Source organism: Alternaria triticimaculans (assembly GCF_023758025.1).
Source record: "Alternaria triticimaculans strain BMP 0046 chromosome Unknown scaffold_17, whole genome shotgun sequence".
NCBI lineage: Eukaryota > Fungi > Ascomycota > Dothideomycetes > Pleosporales > Pleosporaceae > Alternaria > Alternaria triticimaculans.
Window position 1 is genome coordinate 524,441 of NW_026055974.1, and position 24,424 is coordinate 548,864.

Sequence of the window (24,424 nt, forward strand, 5' to 3'; positions counted from 1 at the left end):
ATGATGAGCAAAACCACAGAACCACAGTACTTTGACGTGACTCACGACGATCCAAAGTTGAGTATCCATCGTGAAATCCTACTGTTCTAGTATATAATCTCGCATGTTCAGTGAACCCTTTCTGAGATAGTTATCTCAAGACACTACTATCATACAATCCAATACACCACACACAAATAACAGCAACAGAAAACTTCATGTCTTCTGATATGACTTCCACCAACTCTTCCCCAGCGCAGTCGCGTACCAGTTTGGATAGTTCGACCACACTGGCGCCACAACGCTCGGCCCCCAGCCTCGCGCCCACCATCATCCTCAACGAACACACCTCGCCCGAACGCACTGCGCACGCTTGGTCCACAAAACGAAAGTGGTGCCTTTTGACCGTGGTCGCATTTTGTCAGATCAGCATGAATCTCAACGCCTCGGTATACTCCAACGCCGTGCCTCTGCTGAACGACTACTTCGGCATCACAAACGCCCGGTTGGGGATGACTGCCTTCCTCGTCGCATATGCGTTCGGCTGCGAATTCTGGGCGCCGTTCTCTGAGGAATTTGGACGCTGGCCTGTCATGCAAGCTTCTCTTGGGCTGACGAACATCTCGGTCCTGATTTGCGCCACGTCCAATAGCTTTGCCGGAATCATCGGTGGCAGGATCATGGGCGGCTTGTCTTCGGCTGGTGGATCGGTCACCATGGGCATGGTCGGTGACATGTACCACAAAGATGAGCAGCAATATGCTGTCTTGTGGTGTTCGCTCTTCTCTTGTCTAGGAGCAGTCATCGGAGGGATTATCGGAGGCCCACTCGAGCAGTTCATGAATTGGCGTTGGAACTTCTACATCCAGCTCATCCTTGGAGTATCGACCCAGCTGCTTCACGGGGTCATTGCCAAAGAGACTCTGGCTCCTGTGATGCTCGACAACGCTGCGAAGAAGGAGCGGAAGAGCGGTAATCTCAACATCCGGGGACCGAACGAAGACAAGAATTGGAGAGACAGGCTGCACTACAAGGAAGTTGCCACCACGATGTTTCGACCATACCAGCTGCTCTTGACTGAGCCCATCGTGCTTTTCCTGTCGCTGCTGAGCGGTCTCGCCGACGCGCTCATATTCTCCTTCTTCGAGAGCTTCGGCTACGTCTTCCAACAATGGTCGTTCACGCCTACGCAGATCTCGCTTGCTCTCGTCGCGTTAGCCGTGTCATACATCATCGGCTACTTCACCTTTTTCCCCATAATCGCCCGCCACAACGCTCGACGTAGCCGGGGCGAACAGCTCGCACCTGAGGCACGTCTCAAGCCACTCTTATGGCTCGTCACCCTCCTCCCTGCTGGGCTGCTTATCTGCGCATTCGTCGCAACAGGGCCGCCACTCCACTGGTTCGGCGTCATAATAGCCACTCTCCTCATTGGAGTCGCGAACTTCGCCATCTACTATGCGTCCATCGATTACATGGTCGCCGCCTACGGACCACACAGCGCGTCTGCGACTGGTGGCAACGGTTTCATGAGAGATCTGCTTGCGGGTTTATGTGCGCTTTATACCAAGCCCATGTACAGCAATCTAGGTATCCAGAGGTCGTATCTGGTACTGTTTGGCTTGACAGCGCTGTTTTGTCTTCCGGTATACATCTTTTACTTTAAGGGTCCGGCGATTCGTGCGAAGAGTAAGTTCGCGAGTCAATTGGCGAGAGAGAGCGAAGCGCGCGGTGCGCTAGAGGTGACGATGAGTTCTGCATCGCCCTCGAGGGTCTTTCAGGAGGTTTAGCGTTGCGTGTGAGATGATTTGTATTAGCTTTTAGTTCAGTTCTTGTTTTGGCGGATACCCAGGTGTGCGTAAGCTGTTATTGCTTTGTAGACATAAATGATAAATGATAATAAAGACGCGAGAATCACATTTGCATAAGGGACCAGGTGTTTATCAGTCGGTGTGTGCGTACCTTGACTTCGTGAGAGGGCCCGGGTGAGAGTGGAAGATAAGTGCGCGTCATGATGACATAAGCACTGCTTCAACTGCCGAGGCTTGCCGTTGGTTGCGATGTTTGACCGGCACCCGCGTCGACTGAATCCTCGAACATGTCATCGAACGGTAATACAAGGCTGCATCCTTGAGCAGATCATGATCGACCCAGTACTCAAAATGTAGCATCCACCATATTGCGTTGGAGGCTCAACCTCAACCGCTCTGACCCAGACTCGACGCTTCGCAACATATCTAGGTACCACCATGGCGCCAGCAAAGCCCAAAGATATAGTGATCGTAGGAGGATCTTTAGGCGGCCTTCTAACTGGTGTCGCATTGAAGCGCCTTCGCAAGGATCTCAACATCCGGATATTCGAACGCAATCCGACGCCGCTTCTGCAGGATCAGGGCGCTGGTGTGGTGGCCGGACAAGACGTACAAAAGTTCTTCAAAGCGCACGACCGAAGTCAAACCACGTTGACAATCCCGAGTCATCAACGGCTATATCTCGATAAAGAAGGCCATGTCATAAGCCGTCACAATCAGGAGCAGCGCATGACAAGCTGGGATCTGCTGTACCACCTCCTACGAACCAACTACGATGGTACTGAGACCGACTACGCGAAGGTACCCCCGACGGAAGAAGGGGAGGGAAAGACATCGTATGAGTATGGGTGTACGGTTACGAGTGTTGCGGCACCAAAACCAGCATCATCTCCGGGATTGGACTTCTCAGAGCCCGTCAAGATCACAATCCAACACAAATCCGGAGAGACGTTCTCCACCGAAGCAGACCTCGTCATCGCAGCCGACGGTCCCAGCTCCAAGATACGCGCCGAATACTTCCCCGACGTCAAGCGAACATACGCCGGATACGTAGCATGGCGCGGCACAGTACCCGAAACGCAAGTCTCACAGGCTGCCACCGATGTCTTCGTCGAGAAGTTCCCATTCTACCACACCGAGGGTATCCAGATACTAGCATATACTATACCAGGGAAAAGCGGGACAACCAAACCTGGTGAGCGATTGCTGAACTGGGTCTGGTACGTCAACTACAAGGAAGAATCGCCGGAGCACGTCGAGCTCATGACAGACAACGAGGGGAAGAGACATCACATCACATTACCGCCGGGTGGAATCAAAGAAGATGTATGGAGACGGCAAAAGGCCCTCGCGAATGAGATACTCCCACCACAATTCGCTGAGCTTGTCAACAAGACTGAGGTACCCTTCGTACAAGCCATCACAGATGTCATCGCGCCATCTGCCTTGTTGGAGAACGGTAGAGTACTCTTGCTTGGCGATGCACTTGCTGGATTCAGACCACATACAGCGGCGAGTACAAACCAGGCTGCCTTAGACGCGATGAAGCTTGCTGGCGCTGTCGAGAAGGTTATCGGAGGAGGAGGAATGGACGCGCTGAAGAAGTGGGAGGAAGAAGTAATGGACTACGGTAAAGAGATGCAAAGTCACGGTGTGCAGATGGGGAACCGAAGTCAGTTTGGTGATCATCCGATGCAGAGGTAAAGGTAAAGGTAAATTACGAGGTGTACTAGGGCACTGAAGGTAAAGGTAGAAGGTATCTACCGTTGTCTGTTTCTCTAGCTAATCTTTATATCTTGTTAGAGAAACACTCGCAAAAAGTTATCTTGTACGCTCACCTTAGATGTCATGTTAACATGACTACTTTACTATGTCTATTCCATCGTGTACTAGTCTATACTTGCCGACCTTTACCTGCACTAAACATTCTCGCCTCTTACCTGTTTCTCTTACATCTTTAAGAGACCGTTCCCTGACCGCCTATTAGGAGAGACGCTAAGCGTATATATAAGACTACTCTACTACTTGCTCTCTAGGTATCCTTCCTACACCACACTCTAATATCCTTACACCTCTCGTCTATCTCACAACATAGCTATTGCCTCTAATACTTCTACACAATGGACGGGCCACCGAAACCACCTGGCCGCCTGGACTACTATGAACTGCTCGGCGTGCATGAGAGTGCGTCTTCTGCTGAAGTAGATGCAGCATACAAAAGGCTGCGACTCATTCACCATCCGGATAGCAAGTTCGCCGACGCGAAACCCAGCACGGAACTGTTCCAGAACGTACGTACCTACACATTGTTGACTACCTTTACTTGACTTAAGTATTATGTCTAGATTGGTATTGCGTGGAAGGCGCTGAAGAGCAGCAAGGAAAGGGCCAGATACGACAAAGATCACCACAAGATACGGGGCGCTTGGAATGTCTATCGCGTGCGATTGGGGGCTTGGGAAGCCACTGAACGAGAAAATAAACGCGGCCAGGCAAGAGTTCAAGAGAGACAGCGAAAGATACTCGAAGAGGAGGCCGAGCTTGAAAGGGAGAAGGCGAGGAAAATCCAGGAGAAAGCTGTTGAGGCGGCATTACTACGTTCAGAACGTATCAAAGCAGACAAATTACGGCGTGAGGAACAATGAAAACAAGAGGAGGAAGTCAAGCGGCGAGAGGAGGGAGTACGGCGCGTACAAGAGCAACTACAAGAGGAACGAAGACGACAAGGACTGGCGCGAGCTAAGGAAGAGGCGCGAGTTAAAGCTGACTGGGAAAAAGCCCAGAAACGAAGGGACTCCGCTAAGGACCATGGTGAACCACAGGATGAATTACCCCGACCAAGCGAAATCGACGACGAGCAATCCCCAGAACCGAACCAGGAAGGAAGTCAAAAACATGAACGGCTTGCCAGAAAGCAACGCGAAGCCGACGAGAGGCAGGCCAAGGTTTTTGCTGACGCTCAGAAGCGAAATGCTGAGGCTGCTGAAGAGCGACTTCGTCGTCAACAAGAGCTCTCTATGTCGCTGAAGCGGCCAGTCCCCGGTGATAGGGAGGATGCGCAAGACGAAACGGCCCCTAAAAAGCCTAAACTCGAGGAGTCCATGACATCAGGCCTCCGAAAGCACATGGCCCGTGAGCAAGCCCGGCGAATTCACGCTCAGAGACTCCAAGAAGTAGGTGGTCCTGGGAACGAAGAGCGACTCAGAGATGAGAGTATCGACCTTGGATGGAAGCACGTCGAGTATCAAAACGAGCCTTGTCCACAATGTCATACAAAGAGAAGTGCGGCCCAATTCGGCTTATGGGAGTGCCCAGACGGAGGGGCGTTGCGCTGTCGGCCATGTTTAGCTGCATTGAGTGTATTTTGTGCGTGACGGGAATGTCAGGACTTGCAGGGAACCGGACTTACTATGGGGCGAAAAGTGTTTTCTTTTGACAGGTTGTACAGTTTTCTTGACCTAGTTCAGCAGCTATCTCCTCCCAGTTTTCACTATGCTTATTTCGATTGAAGATTATCACGTAGCTAATCAGGTCCTCACATACACAATCATAGGGCGCTGAGCGCTATCCGGCAGCATTAAGATCCAAAGATAACGCAATGTGATTCCAAAATGCTATATACACTCCACCAATGCTCTATATACACTGTCTCGCAAGCCTTAACGAGCGACACAAAAGAAGTATGTACCCATGAACCACTCATCTCATCCCATGCCTTCCAGACATCTCATATCTCATTATTCGTGTTCGTATCTAGTACTCGAGGTCCTTGGGGTGGCGCTTGGCGAGCTTGTTGACAGCAGGGCCGGGGACGGGGTAGCTGGTGAAGGACTGGAAAACGTTGAACTTGATACCAGCGTCGTCGGCCTAAATCGTCTCGTTAGCACATGTTCGATATTGCACCCAAGCATGGTACGATTCGAGTGGGAGATCTTACCTTGTACAAGCTAGTACCAGCAACACCGCCGCTGGGCTTAGCAGTTCCAGAGCCCTCAACCTTGAAGTTGACGCACTGGGGGTACGCCTGGGCGCCGTTGGTCTGGCCAGCAGCGTGCAGAGCGATGATCTCGTGGCGGACAACGTAGTTGCCAGGGGCGACGTTGGGGAAGGTGAGGTCCCAGGCGAAGTTGTTGGCGATGAGGTCGTCAGTAGCCCATTTTCCTGGGTTGCTTCCTGACTTCCAGGCGCTGGACTGGATCTTGGTCCACTTCAGGTCAGAGGGGCTGACGGAGCCGCAGTCGCCGTTGCAGGGCGCAATGTACTCCTGGATGGGGCCGACGTGGCTGACTGGCCAGGTGTCCCACTTGAAGGTGACCTTGCTGCCGGGCTTGACGGTTACGTAGGCACCGTTGCTCTTGCCCTGCTTGTGGCAGACGATGGCGGCAGTGCCAAAGCTGTCGGGGGAGACGAAACCGTTGTCAAGGTTGTCGGCTTGCCATCTTTTGGGACTGAGTCAGTGTACGTTTCCCGTGCAGTTCGTACAGAGTCACTTACCCTACGGTGGCGGGAATGGGGGTCTGGTACTTGAGAGCAGCGTTCCAGCCCTGGTATTCCTTGCCGTCGGCAACGACCTTGTCGACGTGGCCGTGGGCTGCCACAAGGGGCGCGAGAAGGAGGAGGAAAGAGAGCATGTTGATGGTATTCGAAGTGAATGACTTGTAAGAAGCGATTATTGAAGCTGTGTAGTGATGGGCTTGCTGTCGAGAGTGAACTTCAACCTGGGACTTAACGCCCCTTCATATACTCCTCTGAAGTCTTCTAGTGGCCTTCTACTGGCGCCCACGTTTTCCCACGACCAGGTATTGGCGAAGCCTTGCAATCAAAAAATTCATCTCCATGCACGAGTCGACCTGGTTTCTGAGTTGAACGCCATCCGCTCGTGGAAACACGCCCTGGTCGTCGAGCTCTTGGATCATTGGAAGCCCAGCGGTGTTTCCAGTCTGGTGACGGCGTGAAACCACTGCGATAGGCTAGGAGAATTTCAATGACTCCAGTATTAATTTATGAGACGCAGTGCTGTCCTTGAAGTGGTGATGGGCAATCTATCCTCGGCTGCGGCCACTGCCGCCGTCCAGGTGGTCACCAACCACGTGCGAGTTTCAGCCACTACGTTGTGGTACTTTGTTTACTTAAACTCTGGGCGATGTGGACCTCTCGGTGTATTGACGGGACTCAACGAAGAATATTGTCGTTGTTGTATCAAGCTGCATGCTCAGGTACTCAACAGCCGAGAGTAACGATGCGATGCCTAACATTCCGCTGATGGCGCAACTCAGCAGCTCACGGGAACCAGCACGGATCTACGGCAGTCATAATGTAAGCCCTACGGCTACCGAAATGCAGTGTAACTAATACCCCGTGGGGACTTGGACATACTTGCAGTGTTGCTGCAAGTGTTGCTGCATCCGAGTCGATTATATCCGGTGGCGTCAAAACCCAGGGCGTTTAATGTATATAGATTAATCACGGACCGCAAACCCGAACGTCAACCCACTTTGTGGCGATGCATCTCTTGCACAAGGCTGGCGATCGATGCGTGCATCTCTGAAACGTCTCAGGTCACACGAAGTGCAACTCATCTAGAAAGGCATTCCATCTACTCCTACCACGATGTAGCCTCGATTCTTTAAGCACTGGTTTGCCCAACTTCTCCGTCTCTTGATGTCTTTTCGAAGAGTAGATACGCTGATTGGTGTAAATGTCCATTACCAATTCTAGGTCCAGAATCTCGTCGCTCGGTGTGTGTCCGGCCATAACAGATTAACCTGGAGACTCAACAGAAGGAAGGTAGCATCGACAATCTCTCTCGATAAGAGATCCCATTAACATTCTCTTGCTGCGTCAGGTAGGATGGACGTCGCCGGCGCGACTGGCGCTTCGGTCTTTGAAACCATTGCGTCCGTCGCGCGCCCACCACGCCCGCCCTTGCTGGAGCGCATACCTGGGTATCATCATGTGTTGCTACTGAAGAATGCGCATCTGCGTCAAAGAGGATGACGTGTCGAATGTAAGCATTGGCTTCAGTGTATCGCAACCATGGGAATCAGTAAAATCTCATCTCAACAACCAGAGTGTCAAAGAGGAGGACCAGAAGAAGGACGTCGAAGGTGTAATAAGCTTGGGCTCAAGGGATCGTCAGGGCGGGCGCGAGGGACGGTGCGACGTCATCGCTGTTATGCTAAATTTGTCGCTCTGACGTGCCTCACGATCGGCGAACGATGCGCATCGTCCAGGAACAAAGTTTGCGTCACTGAGTGTCGCATCTTCATATAAGAAAGCTGATGCTCTCGCTGTTGGCCTGAGGAGGTGGGGAATCTGACGCTCGGCATGCCTGGAAGGTGCGGATGACGCGTCACCAAGGCTAAGTAAGACCGTACCACCACAGGCGTCCCCAGCGAACATTCACATTCACAGCCCCAAAAGACAGAAATATTCGCATCAAAATTGCGCCCAGAGGCAGAAGAAAAAGGAGGACATATCGCAGTATACAAAGCTAAGGAAACCAGAGGCTCCAAGAGTCGGGCCAAGTTCAGGTCCGAAACCTTCCAGCCAACATAGCCTCCCCGGGCTGTCCGGAAACCACACTTCCACGCGTGTCTACGCAGCAGACGAAGCTGGGGTGTTACGCGTTTCCGAGTGCCAACTGGTCTTAGACGTGGTCGATAGGTGGGGTAACGCAGCTTTACTGGCTGCCCAGGCACGTGAATATGTGACGCAGCCAATAGCATGGTGAAAGGGTCGCATCCTCCTAGCAACCGATTGGGTCTTTGGTTCGCATCAGACGCACGATCTGGAAGACCTTGCGGTTCCCGAAGCGATAGGTGCAACGGTATATAGGTAAGTGATTGTGGCACGCAGGGTCTCGCAACTCGGTGTCTGTGGGACGTTGCCGCATCACACCATACTATTTCGTCGTCGTCAGCGCAACGCTGACCATCCCCTCGGTCTTTTTCTTGTCACTCCTGCAGCTTCCGGAACCTCCGCGCATTAGGCTCACTCTCTGCCTTACCTTTGTTGATCGTGAGCGTGTCACCGCAGCAAACACTACTCCATCCCTATATCACCCGCTCCCGTCGCACGAGATTCTGTACCACAGCATATACCCCTTCTTCCGCAGTCACAATGTATCTTCAGAAAAGAAACAACATGGGCTTCGACATCGCCCCAGCCCTCATCATATTCCTCGTTATCCTCGGAGCAGGCGCGCTCGTCTGCTGCGGTTTCGCTGTCTACCGGTTCTACGGCGGAGAGCCTGAAGATGACTCAAGACGTTTCCACAGAAGCCCAGAGCAAGACTCCTATATGCGAGAAGTGCGGGAACGAAGTTGGCGCAAGCTACCCCAGCTGGGTATGCCAAAGCCCTACTTTCAGTCCAACCTAGGTCACGCACCGATGAGTCCAAGGTAAGATGACGTCGCTTCACCTGTGAACGTAGCCTCAAGCTGACTTGAATAAGCGGTAGCAACACTACGTACGGATGAGAAAACGAGCACCCTCCAGCCTCGTCGAGGTGGATGCCGAAAAAGACTGCAACACATGCGGCCTGAGAGGGCGTGAGGCCCTACAACAGGATAAACAGCGACGCGACACTACGAAACGACCGAGAGGCACTACTTTTGCAATTGTATTGGATTAGACCTCATGAGAGATGTTCGGAATTTTGTTTGGGTGATAAGAAGCGTTCGACGGATCAACCACCACTCCCGGCCTGACGGACCCCACTCGTCGAAGCCTTCCTCCTCCAGATACTTCACGATCGAAGAGAAGTGGCTGCGAAGCCACTGATCGACAGGGGAAAATCTGTACTTCACGATCAGTATACTGTCAACCTCCCGGGAAAGCGGGGTGGTCCGAGACGGACAGATAGTTCTGGGGCGGGGTTCCGGGACATGGTTTCCATAAGGGTAGATTGATGTTTCCAAGGGATTTATACCTCTTGACTGATGTAGTGTTCCGAACAATGCAGTGCAAGTTCTTCACTCTACCACGCATGCGGTCGTTGCCATGAGCGTGAACTGGTACCAAACCGCAACACCCCGGTGACTTTGACAGACGACATCACAAGACGTGCAAGGGATATCCGTGCTTTCTTGCCATGTTTCCCGAGCATGGAAACGACTCAGATGTCAGCACGAAAGACGGATTGGGCCACTGAAGCCTCTTCGGACGACCAAGATTCCGTTTTCCGAACGGCCGAGAGATGCCCACGAAGCTGGGTACAGCCACAGCCACAGCTGAGTCTTGCAGTCGTTTACTGATATGCACAGGGTCCGAAAGTCTAATTGTACGCTGGTTTGAGTCCAGACTGTACTCCTTGTGAGCCGTTCCGTGTCTGGGGCAGCGATGAGCTATCAGCTGTGTTCGACCACAGGCCGCAAGGTTCCGCTCTATGGATGAACCCACCGCAGGACAAAGATGATGATTACTCTACATTCCCAGTGGAGCATTCTTCCATCCAGGTACGCTTGAGTCAGGGTTTGTGGGCTAACGCCTGGACCATGCTAGTCGATTAGATGTTTAGGTGAAGAACGGCACTCTTCTGGACTGCTCATTAAAGAAGGAATTATTGCAGCTGTACCAAAAAGACAGAAGCTTCGTATGGCATCAAGCTCTCTAGTATCTTCAATGCGGCCGGTATCGCGCGCGCCAATTGAGGGTGTCAGCTTACCATTGCGTCTCGAGATGAGCAAGACTTGGGCACATGCATGCTATCGTGATTGGAAGAAGGCGGCGGGTGTAGAGGATGCGCTGTACTTTGGTTTGCATCTATCGACATTCATCATGTCCGTTTCTAGAGTTCAGGCAAAGTTCGTGTAAGTTTCGAGTTCCAGGCGGAGACCGTGATGGAGGAAATATGGGGAAGCGCGAGGTTTTACGAGGCTAGTGATAGAGCGTTGAAAGCTCAGCGTTCTTTCGGTCCACTTCCTTGGGGTAGGCGCGCTAGCCTGTTGTGGCACATAGGCACAGAGCGCTCTCACTCAACTTTGGAAGGCTTCCTATGTCTACGCTGTCAAAAGCAAGTCATTAACCATTTCCAAATACTCCAAAAAGTCTATTCGAGCATCGCTCTTCTGTCAAACTCAGAAACGTGTTGCGAAATTAGATGTCTTCGTTGCAGGTGTTGGTGCGCCAGCCACCCCGCAGATCGTCAAACCTCCATGCACCCCAGCTATGACCTCGCAAATTGCCGGCACTTTACGCGTTGGAGTCAATCGACAAACAACGTACCTGGAGTCACATCCGTGAGCTCTCATGATACCTTCTTCTTCTGAATAGCAATTTCCAGTCCGCTGACCGTTCGGCCCGGCTCACGAGCTAAATGACGTCGCCGTGCTTTCGACCTCGTGGGTCCATCGAATAGCTTCAGTGAATGTTGCATCCGTTGCCAAGCTGTCGATGCTCACCAGATCCATAAGCGGGGTACCTCCAATTCGGAGGAACAGGCAGCGAATGGAGCAAAGACAGTCGGTGACCATGACGATCCATGTGTGCCGTCATAGCCCCGAACATATACTCTAGAGCGGTCCTCGCTGTCCATTGTCTTCGGTACCTCTCTCTGGCTCCTCAAGACTGCCTTGTTATCATCCGACAAGATGCGCAACCTCATGGTCCTCGGCGCGCTCTCCAATATACCGTTGCTGATCTCAGCGCAATGTCCAGAATACGTGGACTACGCGTTGGAGGTTCATGAACCTCTGAGTTCCGGCAAAAACCAGCTCGCCTACCAACGGCCGTCCGAAGAATGTCGAACTTTCAAATCGCAAGGCCTGGAGGATACTGTTGCGCGCATGGAAAATGTAATCAAGGATCCGGACCTGTACCGCCTCTTCCAGAACGCCTATCCCAACACGCTCGACACGGCCATCAAATGGAAGGGCTACGCTGCAAACAACACAGAGGAGGAGCTGACGTTCATCATTACTGGAGACATCAACGCGATGTGGCTACGCGACTCGTCGAATCAATTACAAAGCTACCTACCGCTGTTGAACGCCAGCACCGATCCCAACTCAATCGCCAGCTTGTACCGGGGAGTCATCAACCTTCAGGCGCGATACCTACTTGCAGCGCCGTATTGCAACTCTTTCCAACCGCCTCCCGAAAGCGGTGTTCCTCCGGCAGAGAACGACTCTGCCAACGAAGATATCGTCTTTCCCAAGATTGACAACAGCACCGTATTCGAATGCAAGTATGAGCTCGACTCGCTTGCAGCATTTCTACAGATATCTGCCGATTACTACGAGAAAACCGGCGACGTCGATTTCTTTGGCAAGTTCCAGTGGGTGAAAGCTGTCGAAGCGGTACTGGATGTAGCCGAGGACATGATGCTTCCTACCTACGGCGCAGACGGAGCAGTGCTGCAGAGTCCATATACATGGGAGAGAACCACCACCCGAGCGACCGAAACTCTTTCAAACGACGGAATCGGCAACCCCGTTGCCAACGGCACTGGCTTGATCCGGAGCGCGTTCCGACCGAGCGACGATGCCACTATCTACCAGCTCTACATCCCAGCCAACATGATGTTTAGCTCATACCTTACTCCAACGGCTGAGATTATGGGCAAACTTAATAACACAAACTCTGCAGCACTTTCGAAGAGAATGTCCGGGCTCTCAGAATCGGTGCGCAACGCTATCGAGACGCACGGAACCGTCGACCACGCGGTATACGGCAAGGTCTATGCATTCGAGGTCGATGGCTTCGGTGGGCGCAACATCATGGACGACGCCAACATCCCGGGTCTCCTCTCAGCGCCGTTCTTCAAGTACCCAGTTAACGAGGAGACGTATGCGAACACGCGCGATCTCGTGCTCAGCTCCATGAACCCTTACTTTATGAGAGGTCCCGTGATCAACGCCATTGGTGGGCCACATCAGGGACCGGGCATGGCCTGGCCGATGGCTTCCATTGTTCGCATCTTCACGAGTGACGATGAGGCCGAGATCGTGAATGAGCTAGCCCAGATAGTGAGCAGTACGGATGGCTTGGGGTTGATCCACGAGAGTATCAACAGCTTCAACGAGAGTGACTGGACGAGGCAGTGGTTCTCGTGGGCGAATGGGCTGTTTGGACAGATGATACTGGACTTGGAGGAGCGCAAGCCTGAGATTCTCGAAACCAGTTTTCAGTAGGCTTTGAGGAGGGTTAGACGGAAGGACTAGATGCTGGTCATACATGCACCATGCATGCGCTGGGGAGTGCAAAGCTTTGAAAGCCTGTCAGATATCTCGCATGCAATGCTAGTCATCACTGTCGTATCACGTTGCTGGTTCCTGCTCAAACTTTGCCCTGCATGCCCTCGGCGCCTGGACACGCCGCCTTCAGCCACCAACCCTTTGCGATGAAATAAGCAAGATCTTTTATGACTGCATAACCCTTCTTTGAAACTTGTATACGCTGCGGCAAAGAAAACAACATGCGCTCGCTTGCTGTATATCGCTAAATGATAGCTCATCCGCCGTCATCGCGGTGCAACCGATGCCGCTAGGAACCAGCCCCGGGGTTTCCAAAGCATGCAGCACCTCTCCGACGGTCGTGGTTGGCGATGGCCTCCACTTCTATCTGCAAGGCTGTGCCGCAACCGGCGCTAGGAGCTGTGTCGGAATTGTGACGCTCTCTGAGAAAACTTGGTTCGAAGAGTTCGGTGCCCAGTGGGTCGCACTAAAATCTGGTTTTGTCGCGATGGCAGGTACTCAGGTGCTCAGGTGGTTCCCCCGCTCTCTCGCGCACCGAATACCTGTTGTAAGGTACGAAGAAGGATCCGGACGACGAACTCCCCTAGCAACGACAAACCATGCAGCACCTGGTTATGCGCCATGCTCGAACGATTGCATGCACCAAGGAAGCTGAAGGAATCTAGCGCGGAAGCCCTCGTGGAAGATGGCAGGGCTGTGAGTGGGTCGCTTCATCTTCTCCGACGATCGTGTCAGGGGCCCGCGAATTAAGCGGCCGTGTGGCGGTCGCAGCAGTAACCGCGCGCTCAATCGAGTCGTGTCTGGCATGCCGTTGGCTGCTTGCGACAGGGGAACTGGAGCTGCCGTGCGATCTGCTTCCTGCTCCCGAAAACGAGATGCCGATGTCCTGAACCCACGATGTCGAGATCCGGTGCCTTTACGAAACTGCAGCGCGGCATGATGCTGGTCAACCGGTCTTGTCAAGTGAGGAGAACAGCAACTAGCGGTTCGGTCCCTTACTTTGCAACGGTCCCCAGCTCCCTCCAAATCTTCGCAGATGGACTGGACGGCTGAGGAAATGAAGGAGCTGAAGTGTCTCCTCTTCGGCCAGCGTTGGCGGCCAATGAAGCCCATGACATAAGCCCAATAATGCGCCTCGCATTTGGCGTGTTTGGGATCAACTCTTCAGCTGCATCTCCGATTCTTCCCTCACGATTACTCTTTCCCTATCACAGCAAGAAAGCGCCAGTGGCTGTCATCCGCTTGGTTCCTGCCCGACTAGTACCGAACTACATCTTTGACTTGCGACCCATCTTTTTGTCTCTTCTCTTCTCATACGCCAAATTACACAGCATTCACTCGCTTTTGGACCCCTCCTGATACCGTGTTTCACCTAAACGACATTTCAGCGATTTGAACGTCTATGCTAAGCGCTGAGGCTGCATCCTCCACGCTACACACCAACACCATCCACAGGCGCCAATCCGACCAATCTTGAACCACCGCGACTGAGGCTCTGTCCCCACACTCCAACATTTACTGTCTGCCGGTGACGAGCTGCATAAAACAACCGGCCTCTGTTTGCTTCACAAATTCTCCGAGTTGATCTGATTCCTCGGACTGCGACGTCCCTAGTCAACCTCGCCATAATCATACATACGCGCAGTAGGCCAGTTTCAGCATTTTCTCCAAACGCTTGCTATTGCGCACCAATCATTCACTTGCTGGCTGGACTTTTCGCCGACGCGACCATACAGAAGGAGCAGGCTAAAACATCCAACTCACCGACCTGCATGCACTTCTATAATTGACACCCACGATTCTATGCGACACATCAGAGGTGGCCAGGGCTTAGACGCATACGCGCTTCAACGCCGGTAGTCCTTGCTGTTATCAGCTTAGGTTAACCCGACATAATGGCCATGGACAACACTACGCTCCACACTTTTCTGTTGTATGTCTACCCCCTCTGTGCCTCACTCTAAGGCAGTCACTTATTCTTGCATCAAGTCACTGCCCGGCTGCACTGCGCAGTGTCGTCTTATTTGGATCTTGGGACAACTTTTCGCGACCCTATCCACTAGAACTCGACATACGCGGGGGCCGAAATATCTGGAAAGGCTGCTTTACCTTTTCCGATATCATTTGCGACGGAGATCTAGACCAACAAACACCCAAGCGAGACGGACTTCTCAAGATGGGTGGGACTTACTGGTACTACGTAAGTTAGCTACACTGCAGGATGAATGTACTTATTGACAGTATGCAGTACAAGGTCGATGAGGATGATGAATGCCACAATCCTTCCGAGGAGTCAACGACATTTTGCCCTCTTTTGCCAGGGCAGCGCCTTAATGTCCTGGATGTGCCCCGCGAAGGGGGACACAGCCGCAGCATCTCAGATACCTCTTCCGCTTTCACACGCGACCCCAAAGATAGGTATCTGACTCCGGTACCACCTGCGAGTCTAAGGCCTGGACTACCTTCGAGGTCAGGTAGCAGTAATGAGGCTTACACCTTGCCTCTACCTTCACCTTGGACCCCAAAGTCGGCGACGCATCCACCCACAGAAGGCTTACTGTCTCCAAATGTAGTGCGCCATGCCCGAAGCGCATCAGCATCCCCCTACATGCCGTCTACTCCCATCTTCCCAGACTTCAAGGTTCTGAAAGAGAAGTTGGCATCGAAACGATCCGCTTCGAGGAATCGTAGCGGGTCAAAGACCAGAGAGCTAGACATCAGTGCGCCAGTACTTGTCAGTGGAGGAGAGGAGCTCAACCTCATTCCGCTGTCCGTGTACCGACCCTCAATCGAGTCTATCAGAGAGGTGGAGATACCCACCACAACAACGTCGCGCGCAGTACCGAACATCCGAAGGGAGTTCTCCCCGCTGGCATCGCATCCTGTTGATCCCGTCCACGACTCATTGTTTGGACCTGCAGAGCTGCCCACTCCTGATGAGCGCCCTACCAGGCGTCGCCGCTCGCACGTTCCCTCAACTGTGATCACAAGCGAGTTCAAGGTCGAGCAAAGTCGCCTTCGTGCCAACTCTAGCGACACAAGGCGAACCCAGCATTACCTGTTCTCTAATGACCCTTGGCTTTCGTCTCCTAAGCTTCAAGAAGACTTCGAAGTGGAGGATCGCGTAGTGGAGGATGACACCCCATCTGCGCCTGTACTCTCACGCCCGTCGACCTTCCTCGGTGCTCCTATGTCTAATGAGCGACCTACCTCAAGCCACGGTGGCAACCAAAACACAAATCTTCGACAGTCACCACTCGACAAAGAGCTTCCAGCCCTTCCTCGCTACCTGATACCTGCACCACTTTACGCATGCAACGGAGCCACAATCAGTGAACTACCAGCCAGCGAGCCCGAAAACGAGTTCGAAGAAGACGAAGACGACGAGCGTCTCGACAACTTCAGCGTGTCTTTTCAAGACAAAGCACGCAGCCACTTCTCCACCTGGAGCAACGATTCCATCGGCTACAACTCACCCATCTCGGATAACAACGACGACGCCATCCTCTCCCCCACCTTCAGCTCCCTCACCAGCAACGACAGCGACATCGACACGCCCCAAGGCCTACTAATCCACTACTCGTACGCCTCACCCCGGCAAGCCACCTCCCCAAAACACACGTCCACGGTCCCTGAAATCCAAACCATCTCCACCGACACCACCGACAACGAAGAAGAAGAAGAGTCAGAAGAAGACGTCCAATCCCCCTACCGCCTCTCCACCCCACCCCAACTCAACGAACTCCGCATCTCGACTTTCGGCTCCGACCTCTTCAAAGTCGCGTCGCACCACTCTGACGCGTCGTCGCGGCGCTCGTCAAGGCGCCAAGCGGCTTGCTTTGGACTTGGCTTCCAGTATAGTCTGCCCGAGCATGACGTTGGGAGTAAGACTACGCTTGCGGAGTCGACGGTCGTTGCGGAGACGGAGCGCTTGCAGCGCACGATTAGTGTGCAGAGGGAGAGTTCGATGAGTGGTGTGCATGCGCTTATGGAGGATTTTGCCTTCCTCGGTGATGCTGTTATCTGAACATGAACCCCGTCTACGGCATCGATGCACAGCTTACCACGTCCGCGATATTTACCTGCGCATATCTTCTCGCGACAGATCCGCCTTTTCCAGCTTCTTTTACGGCCGAATAGATCTCTGCGTCTTCGCCTTTCCCAGATACGCCTTTTTTTCATGTACAGCATTCGGCTTTTGTTGTTCTTTTCCCACGTTTTCAGATACCATCGACGCGATTATCTAGCGACTTAGCAGCGCATTGCAGGGGAGGCTTACTTGAATCAATGATATACCATGCACACGTACACCTACGTTTGTGCGAGGTTGGAGGAGATATGGAGACAGTGTGAACAGATAGATACAGAATGATGTTTTGAGAGAGTAGATAGTAGCGTCGTAAGGTGTTGAGAATGAATCAAGATATCTAAAAATAATGGTTCTTTCTTCCTTGTGTGTTGATGATTGCAGATATATCTTTTTCTTGACGGAGAAGCTTCAATGTTCAGGGTTTTGTTCAGTGGTTGGGTGAAGGAAGAGAAATCACATAAAGTGCAGTGGTCAGTGTAAGTATTCTCATTCCGCTTCGTCTATCTGAGCAGTCATCTCCAGGAGTGAGAGCTATCGATATGACATTCCGACTAGCTCTTTGATCGTCCAACTCTAGCACTTTCACCGTATAATTCCGACTTCTATGAGATTGTGTAGTTCTCAGCAACAGACTTGACGTCCTTGGAGAAGTTGATCTCCTGGCCCATGGAGAGAAGAGTTACAGAGGAGACCTGCCATGTTTGTCAGCTTTTGGAGTTTTACAATATCTAAGAGGAGATGACTTACATCGACGTCCACGAATGGTGTAGCCTTGCTGAACCGGACGTTCATTGGGAAGAACTCAGAATCGCTGCCAGCCTGGGCCTCGAATTCGAAGCTACCGGAGCTGTTCGCATCGTCCACGGCACCAATGTTCCACTCGATGCTGTCGCCACTGACTTCGTATACGGCGTCGAAACTCGAAACGTTGGGCTCATCGGTCTGGTATGGGATAGTGACGGTGACATCCTTCAATGAGTCACCGCCGGTGAGCTCATATTCCACAGTGATGTTGTACATGTTGCCTGAGTCCTCGACCCATACGCGGAAGGTGATAGGTGGGTCGGAGATGTCGTCGGGTCGTGGTGCGAGCTTCCACTTCATGACTCCTATGCCCATGTTGGAAGGGAAGCCCTTGCTTGTATCGGCCAACTGAAGAACCTTGTCATTCCTGAAGACCGCCTTATCAACCTTGGGATGTGTCATCAACTGTGCGCCGCGAGTGTCACCAGTGGCCAGGTCGAGCTTGACTTGCGTGAGGGATGGGTCGGTAATCTTGAGTTGCATCTCGCCCTTGACTTCGAAGGACTTGAGAAGACCCTCACGATCTAGGCGGGCGGAGATGGTTTCGTTGGTCGTGATGTGTACGGCCTCGCGATCGGTCGAGGTAGATTGGCGTGCACTTGCTGGTGCGACGGCAGCGGGAGCAGACGGCTTGGGTGCGACGAGCGGTTCCTCCTCTGCTGGCGCCTGTTCGCCAGTGACTTGCTCGTACATGTTGTTGGTCTTGTTCTTCTTGCCGAGCTGCATGCCCTTTTTGCCCAGAGCCAACGGCTTACTGGTGGCCTTCTTCTTCTCGGCTTCGTAGCTGTCGTACGTGTCGGTGACGTTGGTCGTAGGCACGCTGGGTGTGAAGGCGGGATACGAAGGTGAACGACCGCCCATGCCACCGCCCATTCCGCTGCCCATACCGCCTCCCATGCCTCCACCTGCTCGCTGGGATCTTGACATCTCCTTCCTTTGCATCTCGAGCTGCTTGGCCCGGCGCTTGCGCTCTTCTGACGCCTCGAGCTCCTTATTCCGTGCGATGATTTCCTGGATGCGCTCCTCATGCGATTCCATGTCCAGGAATGTCTTGATCTGGCTCATGGTCAGGTTCTCCCTGTAACCCAATGTGACGATCTCGTCGAAGGCAGTGAGAAGCTCAAAGGCATTCTTCTGGATCTCGCGCTCGTCGAGGGATTTGCATATCGAAGAGACAACCTGGGCGAACAGGTGCAGCGAGTTGATGTCTTGCAGAATGTTGGATTGTAGGTTGGTGATCAGAACCATGTAGAGTTCGTCGAGGGGTTGGTATACGTAGCGCACGTTGTCCTGTTCGCAGGTCGTGTGCTGGGTTCCGCTATCGGCGAGCTTGGGGAAGGATGCGAGGAGGGCTTCAATACGGGAGCGCTGCATCTCGCGGAATTGGCGGGAGACGACCGCCTTGCCGCCTCGGGTGCATATCGAAGCTGCGAGGACCACCTGGCTTCGTCAGCTTGGTGTAGTGGAGGGAGGCGCACCCAATTGTCTTCTGTGTAGTCTCATACCATCGTGTCTAGAGTTTGTAGGGGTCGCAAGAGTATACGGCGCTGTTTGGGGTGTGGTGGCTTCGTGTACAATGTCCCTGGACTTGAGGCCGCGTTGTCGAATGTGGAGGGGAATATTGTCCGTCAGGAAGTTGCTAAGGAACACAATTCCGCCTTTTGTATTTACAGAGGGCGAGAAGACGTGTTCAATACGAAGAAACAAGAACACGACACGACTGTATCAAGAAAACGACTCGAGCTGGACAGGTCACTGAGCCAGCCCAACTGCACCAGTCGCAACACCTGGAGGTTCCAAAGTGGACACCTGTAGTCACGTGCAGCTTCCGTCTGCCTAGCGGCAAATCCTCACTGACGCAGCTTCCCCTCCGCTGGCCTGTTTGACAACACCTGCAAGCCGCGACTTGACTACTTCTCCCGCTTTTCTATACGATATATCTGTTGCGCCGTCGCGAGCAGCAACATTCAAAAACTATACAGTGCATCCGCGTCAGGTGTAAGTGAAACCACGTTAGCACCTGCCACTTGCCCGCTTGCGCCAAAGCACTTTCCCATCTTAGCGCGAACACCACCGTGCTTCCTTTGTCCAATTTCCAGACAAGCCTCCTCATCCTCACCGAGTACAGGCTCTCACCATCGCAAATCCCGTGCGAAACTCATCGCCATGCCCTTCTAGCCTCTGAGCGACGCTGCGCAATCACCACAAACCCCGGTTTGCTGCATCGCCACCCACCTAGTGACTCGCACCTAGCTGTGACGCGCTTCCCACACTCCTTTTATTCTACGCGTTTCGACCGACAAACCAACGCCTGCAAACGCCTCACTTGCACCCCTGATCGCATATCATGGCTGCCGCAGCACACACAACACCAGGTTTTGCATTTTCAACTGCCGACGACGACAACATGGATCTACATTCCGACGATGGCGGCATCGACTTCGACGATGGTGACATCGACTTAGATCTCGACCCCCCGCCTCCCCAGCCCCAGGACGAAGAAATGTCCATGAACGATGCGGCCTCGGTCAACGACGTGGATGCTCCGGCCGCACCTGGCGAGCAGGACGATTTCATGGTCGACCAAGAGGACGTCATCGAGGAGGATTATAGCTTCCAGGAAGATCAAGGCGTCACACTTGTTGACCAACCTGTCGCACAGCCTGATCAATCCGCACAGCCTACACAGTCACCACAGCCTGCCGCAGTCAACCTCCCCCCGATCCAGACCAACACATCGCATCAAGATGACGACCTGATTGACTATTCCGAAGAGGAAGGCGATGACTACCACAACCCCGAGCTACGTTCACCGTGGCTGCGAACCGAAAGCTACGCAAGCTACTACTCGGACGCGCAGGCGGTACATGACGAACTGCCTAAGGAGATCACTGAACAGCAAGATGAGATACCCGCTGATTTGCAAGCTCTACTTCCCATGTCTGCAGATAACAAGTCGCCCAGCCCGCACCGAGAGCCCCAGACCGTAGCTGATGACAGCCCGATGCGCACAGCGGCGCATGAAGCCGCACCCTCACCCCACCCGCAATCGGTCGACGACAACGAAGAAGACAGTCAGAATGATGATGGTGACGGCGGTGTCATGTTGCCAGGCCAGGAACAACATGCAGATGGTGAAACCCAAGATCAAGACTCGACACACCACGGCTATGAACAGGAAGCTACTGCTGATGACAGCGAGCATCATGACAGTGACTCATCTGAATTTCCATCTGTCACCGTGAACCTCCATGGCGAAGAGTATTGGCTTTTCAAACAGCATGACTACGACAACAGTGGAGACTGGCTCATTCAGGACATCTCGCTTGCGAAGGCTAGTTTGTCAGACCTCTTCCAAGCATGCCGTATGTCCCTGTGTGAAGATGTGTCAAACGAGACAGAGATCGGCTTCAAATTTGAGCACTTGCAGAATCTGGAAATCTTCGAAGACAACACGGCATGTGTAGCTGTTTCGCTTGAGCGTCTTGTGGGATACTACCGTTCGCTCCATGCACAAGATGGCAACAACAACCCAGACTCCTTTTATATCTCCTTGATGTTGCGACCGCGCTTCGCTACTCTGCTCTCAGATATTGCGAAATATGCCGACCAAGGGAGCGGCTATTCTGCTTTTGAGGCTGCCGTTATCGCTGGTGAGACACATTTCGCTGGCATGATTGCTGGGGCTTCAAGTGATGAGCCCACTGAGTGGGACACCCAGGAGCAGGATCAAGTGTACGGTGAGCAGCGAGAAGAAGCAGGCGATCATGTTGAGGAGCCGGAGTCTGCGAATGCTGAAGCACAGGCACCAGAACATGCCGGCGAGGGTGACCACAACGAAGAAGATGATGAACAAGAGGCCCACTGCGGCGAGCATGACCATGAGGAAGCAGAAGATGAGCAAGAGGCCCATGACGGCGAGGGAGTGGATGTGCACGAAGTGGAGCACACATCGGTCGATCATACTTCTTACGATGAGCCTGATCAAAACGAAGAGTCCACTGAGCAGAATGCTCAAGAGGGTGATGGCGTGGAGGATGCAGAGCGCGAGGAGGTTGAGGTTGCACATTTGCCAGAAGAGGAGCAAGCACCGGCCCCTGACGAAAGCCACAGTGTGCAAGCTGCTAATCCTAGTGACGTGTCCACAAAGCCTCAGGAAGTTGTAGAGCAACCTCAACAAGAGAGTCCCAAACCGAGCGAGAAGACCGATGCCGAATCGGAAGCCCTTCGCTTGCAGGAGCAAGATGACCTGATTGACTACAGTGACGAAGAAGACGAACCGGCCGTGGATGTCAAGGAAGCTGAAGTTGCTTCGGCTAACGAGCCCTCGCCTTCGTCCGCGACGCTCCAAGACGATGAATCTGCCAACGCAGATGGACATGGCTCCACCGTAGGCTCATTCAGCCACAATGAGAATGCCGCCGAGAACGCTGCGGAAGCCGGCGAAGACCCTCATGGCGGAGCAGTACATGACCAGACCGAAGGCAACGACGACAATGATCAGTCGTACCAGGACTTTGTGCAAGCCTTCGACGAAGAAGACCCCTTCCAGGACTTTCAAGCGGATGGAACAGATGACTATGGTGTAGACGCATACAACGGCGACACTAACCAAGACTTCGCCACCCAAGAGTACCAGGACCTGGACGAACAGGCAGATCTGGACTTTATGAATGGAGACGAGTTCAACGTTGCTGGCGCCGATGTGACGGATGGCAACGATGTGAACGGTACGGACGACTTCCTGGATCTGGAAAACAATCCTGAGTGGGACGCCGACCCGGATTTTGCTCAAGAGGGTTCAGAGATGCCGGCCATTGCACATGATCACACCGACGCCCAAGACGGAGAGGACGGCGTGGCTGGACAGACTGCGAACGCAACGTCTTCGGCTGCAGATCCTACAACGGCCTCGTCTAACGATGCCAATGATGTGTCCCCACAAGGACAAAAGCGATCCATCGACGAGGCTGGACATGGAGCGGATATTGCATCTGACTCTATAGGTAAGCTTACGATCTTTATACATAAGCGAAACTCAGGCGCTGACTATCTTGCACCAGACGCCAAGCGCCCCAGAGTATGAAGGCTCGCCGTCCTCAAAGTCTACCGGGTTTTCGACTCAACTAACAAGCAGCTTCATTTCCGCCCTTTCTTCAACTCAGTGCGCCCTTGAACTAATATGATGTGTACTAATAACAGGTCCGACCATGCAGCGCGCGCCGCCGGATACCAAACCTTGTGGAGGAACATGGTTACCAAAAGGTAAGAGAGTGCATCTTCTTGCGCGTTTTCTTTGCGTTATGCCCTGCCACTACAGGGATTGCAGTTTGGGCGATGTTTCTTTCTTCTGCGCAATTTCATGGAGTATGCGGAGGTCAGGATGGTATGTCCAGGGGTGGTGGAGGATCTGGTGGTTGAAAGATGGAATCTTAAGGTGTCTCGAGCCATATACCCGATGTTTTGAGTCGAAGTTCAGGATACCTTGAAGGGACTCTAGGCACTTTCAACCCTGAGTTGGAGAGCTTAAATCGAAAAGTCACATGCACAGAATGATCCTTGGCCATACCTCGGTGGTGAATTGCTACGTGAACCACGATCAGTACAGCGACGTAATCATTCTCGATCGCGTGTTGTGGGGAAGCGATTACGAGGTATGCTATTTCGGTTGCACCTGAGGAAACTAGACAGATCAGCGCGAGGCGCAGCACTCGAGCTGGAGACGGCACTATTGGCAATTTGACTCCACCCACAGCTGTTCCTGGTACATGTCACTTGTAGAGATGAGGGCGCGCAAAGCCAAGGGAGAATTATAGCTATATTTGCGGCTAGATATTGCAGGATGGAATGCCGCGTCTTTGTCTGACGAGGAGATCGACAGGCTCTAACCCTAGCGTTGGTGAGGCGTGAGGACGGGGACAGGGGAAGCTAAAAAAGAAGCCCCTGCGTAAGACGCAAGCCGCCGTGAAACCTCGGGGTCATGGCACTGGCGAGACCGGCACGCCACCTTGTTGGGAAACGGTTTATCGATAGATAGACAGAACGCGCACGCATCTTGGTCAATCATCACAACACAGTCCTGAATCATTGCACTCGTTCTCACTCTCGTTCATTGTCGTTGGATCGTGCCCTTGGTCACGAGATTCCCCGCGCTCGCTTGCTCCCTCGACACGTCTAGACGTCTCGCCCACCTTTGCTGCAGTCACTTGATCCTTGGCTCGGTACAGGAACAGCGTTTGGTGAAACGCGAATCGCTTCTTGCGCAAGCATCCCCAACCCACCACCTCTTCCGTCGCATCTGCCATCGCACCTGCATATCATATCTATCGTCCGTCGCAGTCAGTCGGTCAGTCAGTCAACTCGGCGCTTGCGCATCATCGCTCCTTCCACTGGCGTCCCTCCTTCCTCTTCGGCAGGCCACGACACAGGCGCCTATCGATAACCCCAGTCCGCGCAATCCAACGTCAACCGCCGCGCACTAGCTTCACACCACCCACGCCCGTTGCTATCGCCTGCGCACATTCACAGCGACGTCGATATTG

General features: G+C 53.1%; 9 protein-coding genes across 9 annotated transcripts; 7 read left to right on the forward strand and 2 right to left on the reverse strand.

Moving 5' to 3' along the window:
* Window positions 1–410: 410 nt before the first annotated feature.
* J4E78_008949 (uncharacterized protein) lies at window positions 411–1,769 on the forward strand (the record flags this gene model as incomplete). The annotated part of the gene is made up of 1 exon (XM_049369547.1): window positions 411–1,769. The coding sequence occupies one exon, from the start codon at window positions 411–413 to the stop codon at window positions 1,767–1,769; it is 1,359 nt and encodes a 452-aa protein (XP_049218871.1).
* A 459-nt stretch (window positions 1,770–2,228) lies between these two features.
* On the forward strand, window positions 2,229–3,494 carry J4E78_008950 (uncharacterized protein; the record flags this gene model as incomplete). The annotated part of the gene is made up of 1 exon (XM_049369548.1): window positions 2,229–3,494. One exon carries the CDS (start codon window positions 2,229–2,231, stop codon window positions 3,492–3,494), a length of 1,266 nt encoding a protein of 421 aa, XP_049218872.1.
* Window positions 3,495–3,910: 416 nt separating this feature from the next.
* J4E78_008951 (uncharacterized protein) lies at window positions 3,911–4,967 on the forward strand (the record flags this gene model as incomplete). Its single annotated transcript, XM_049369549.1, has 4 exons — window positions 3,911–4,081; window positions 4,136–4,421; window positions 4,443–4,922; window positions 4,954–4,967. The coding sequence occupies 4 exons, from the start codon at window positions 3,911–3,913 to the stop codon at window positions 4,965–4,967; spliced, it is 951 nt and encodes a 316-aa protein (XP_049218873.1).
* Window positions 4,968–5,543: 576 nt separating this feature from the next.
* Window positions 5,544–6,421, reverse strand: J4E78_008952 (uncharacterized protein; the record flags this gene model as incomplete). The annotated part of the gene is made up of 3 exons (XM_049369550.1): window positions 5,544–5,657; window positions 5,728–6,229; window positions 6,285–6,421. The coding sequence occupies 3 exons, from the start codon at window positions 6,419–6,421 to the stop codon at window positions 5,544–5,546; spliced, it is 753 nt and encodes a 250-aa protein (XP_049218874.1).
* Window positions 6,422–8,936: 2,515 nt separating this feature from the next.
* J4E78_008953 (uncharacterized protein) lies at window positions 8,937–9,798 on the forward strand (the record flags this gene model as incomplete). Its single annotated transcript, XM_049369551.1, has 2 exons — window positions 8,937–9,138; window positions 9,740–9,798. 2 exons carry the CDS (start codon window positions 8,937–8,939, stop codon window positions 9,796–9,798), a joined length of 261 nt encoding a protein of 86 aa, XP_049218875.1.
* Window positions 9,799–11,274: 1,476 nt separating this feature from the next.
* Window positions 11,275–12,925, forward strand: J4E78_008954 (uncharacterized protein; the record flags this gene model as incomplete). The annotated part of the gene is made up of 2 exons (XM_049369552.1): window positions 11,275–11,283; window positions 11,312–12,925. 2 exons carry the CDS (start codon window positions 11,275–11,277, stop codon window positions 12,923–12,925), a joined length of 1,623 nt encoding a protein of 540 aa, XP_049218876.1.
* A 2,671-nt stretch (window positions 12,926–15,596) lies between these two features.
* J4E78_008955 (uncharacterized protein) lies at window positions 15,597–17,015 on the forward strand (the record flags this gene model as incomplete). Its single annotated transcript, XM_049369553.1, has 1 exon — window positions 15,597–17,015. The coding sequence occupies one exon, from the start codon at window positions 15,597–15,599 to the stop codon at window positions 17,013–17,015; it is 1,419 nt and encodes a 472-aa protein (XP_049218877.1).
* A 665-nt stretch (window positions 17,016–17,680) lies between these two features.
* J4E78_008956 (uncharacterized protein) lies at window positions 17,681–19,390 on the reverse strand (the record flags this gene model as incomplete). Its single annotated transcript, XM_049369554.1, has 3 exons — window positions 17,681–17,770; window positions 17,826–19,322; window positions 19,388–19,390. The coding sequence occupies 3 exons, from the start codon at window positions 19,388–19,390 to the stop codon at window positions 17,681–17,683; spliced, it is 1,590 nt and encodes a 529-aa protein (XP_049218878.1).
* An 839-nt stretch (window positions 19,391–20,229) lies between these two features.
* J4E78_008957 (uncharacterized protein) lies at window positions 20,230–22,968 on the forward strand (the record flags this gene model as incomplete). The annotated part of the gene is made up of 1 exon (XM_049369555.1): window positions 20,230–22,968. The coding sequence occupies one exon, from the start codon at window positions 20,230–20,232 to the stop codon at window positions 22,966–22,968; it is 2,739 nt and encodes a 912-aa protein (XP_049218879.1).
* Between the last annotated feature and the right edge of the window lie 1,456 nt (window positions 22,969–24,424).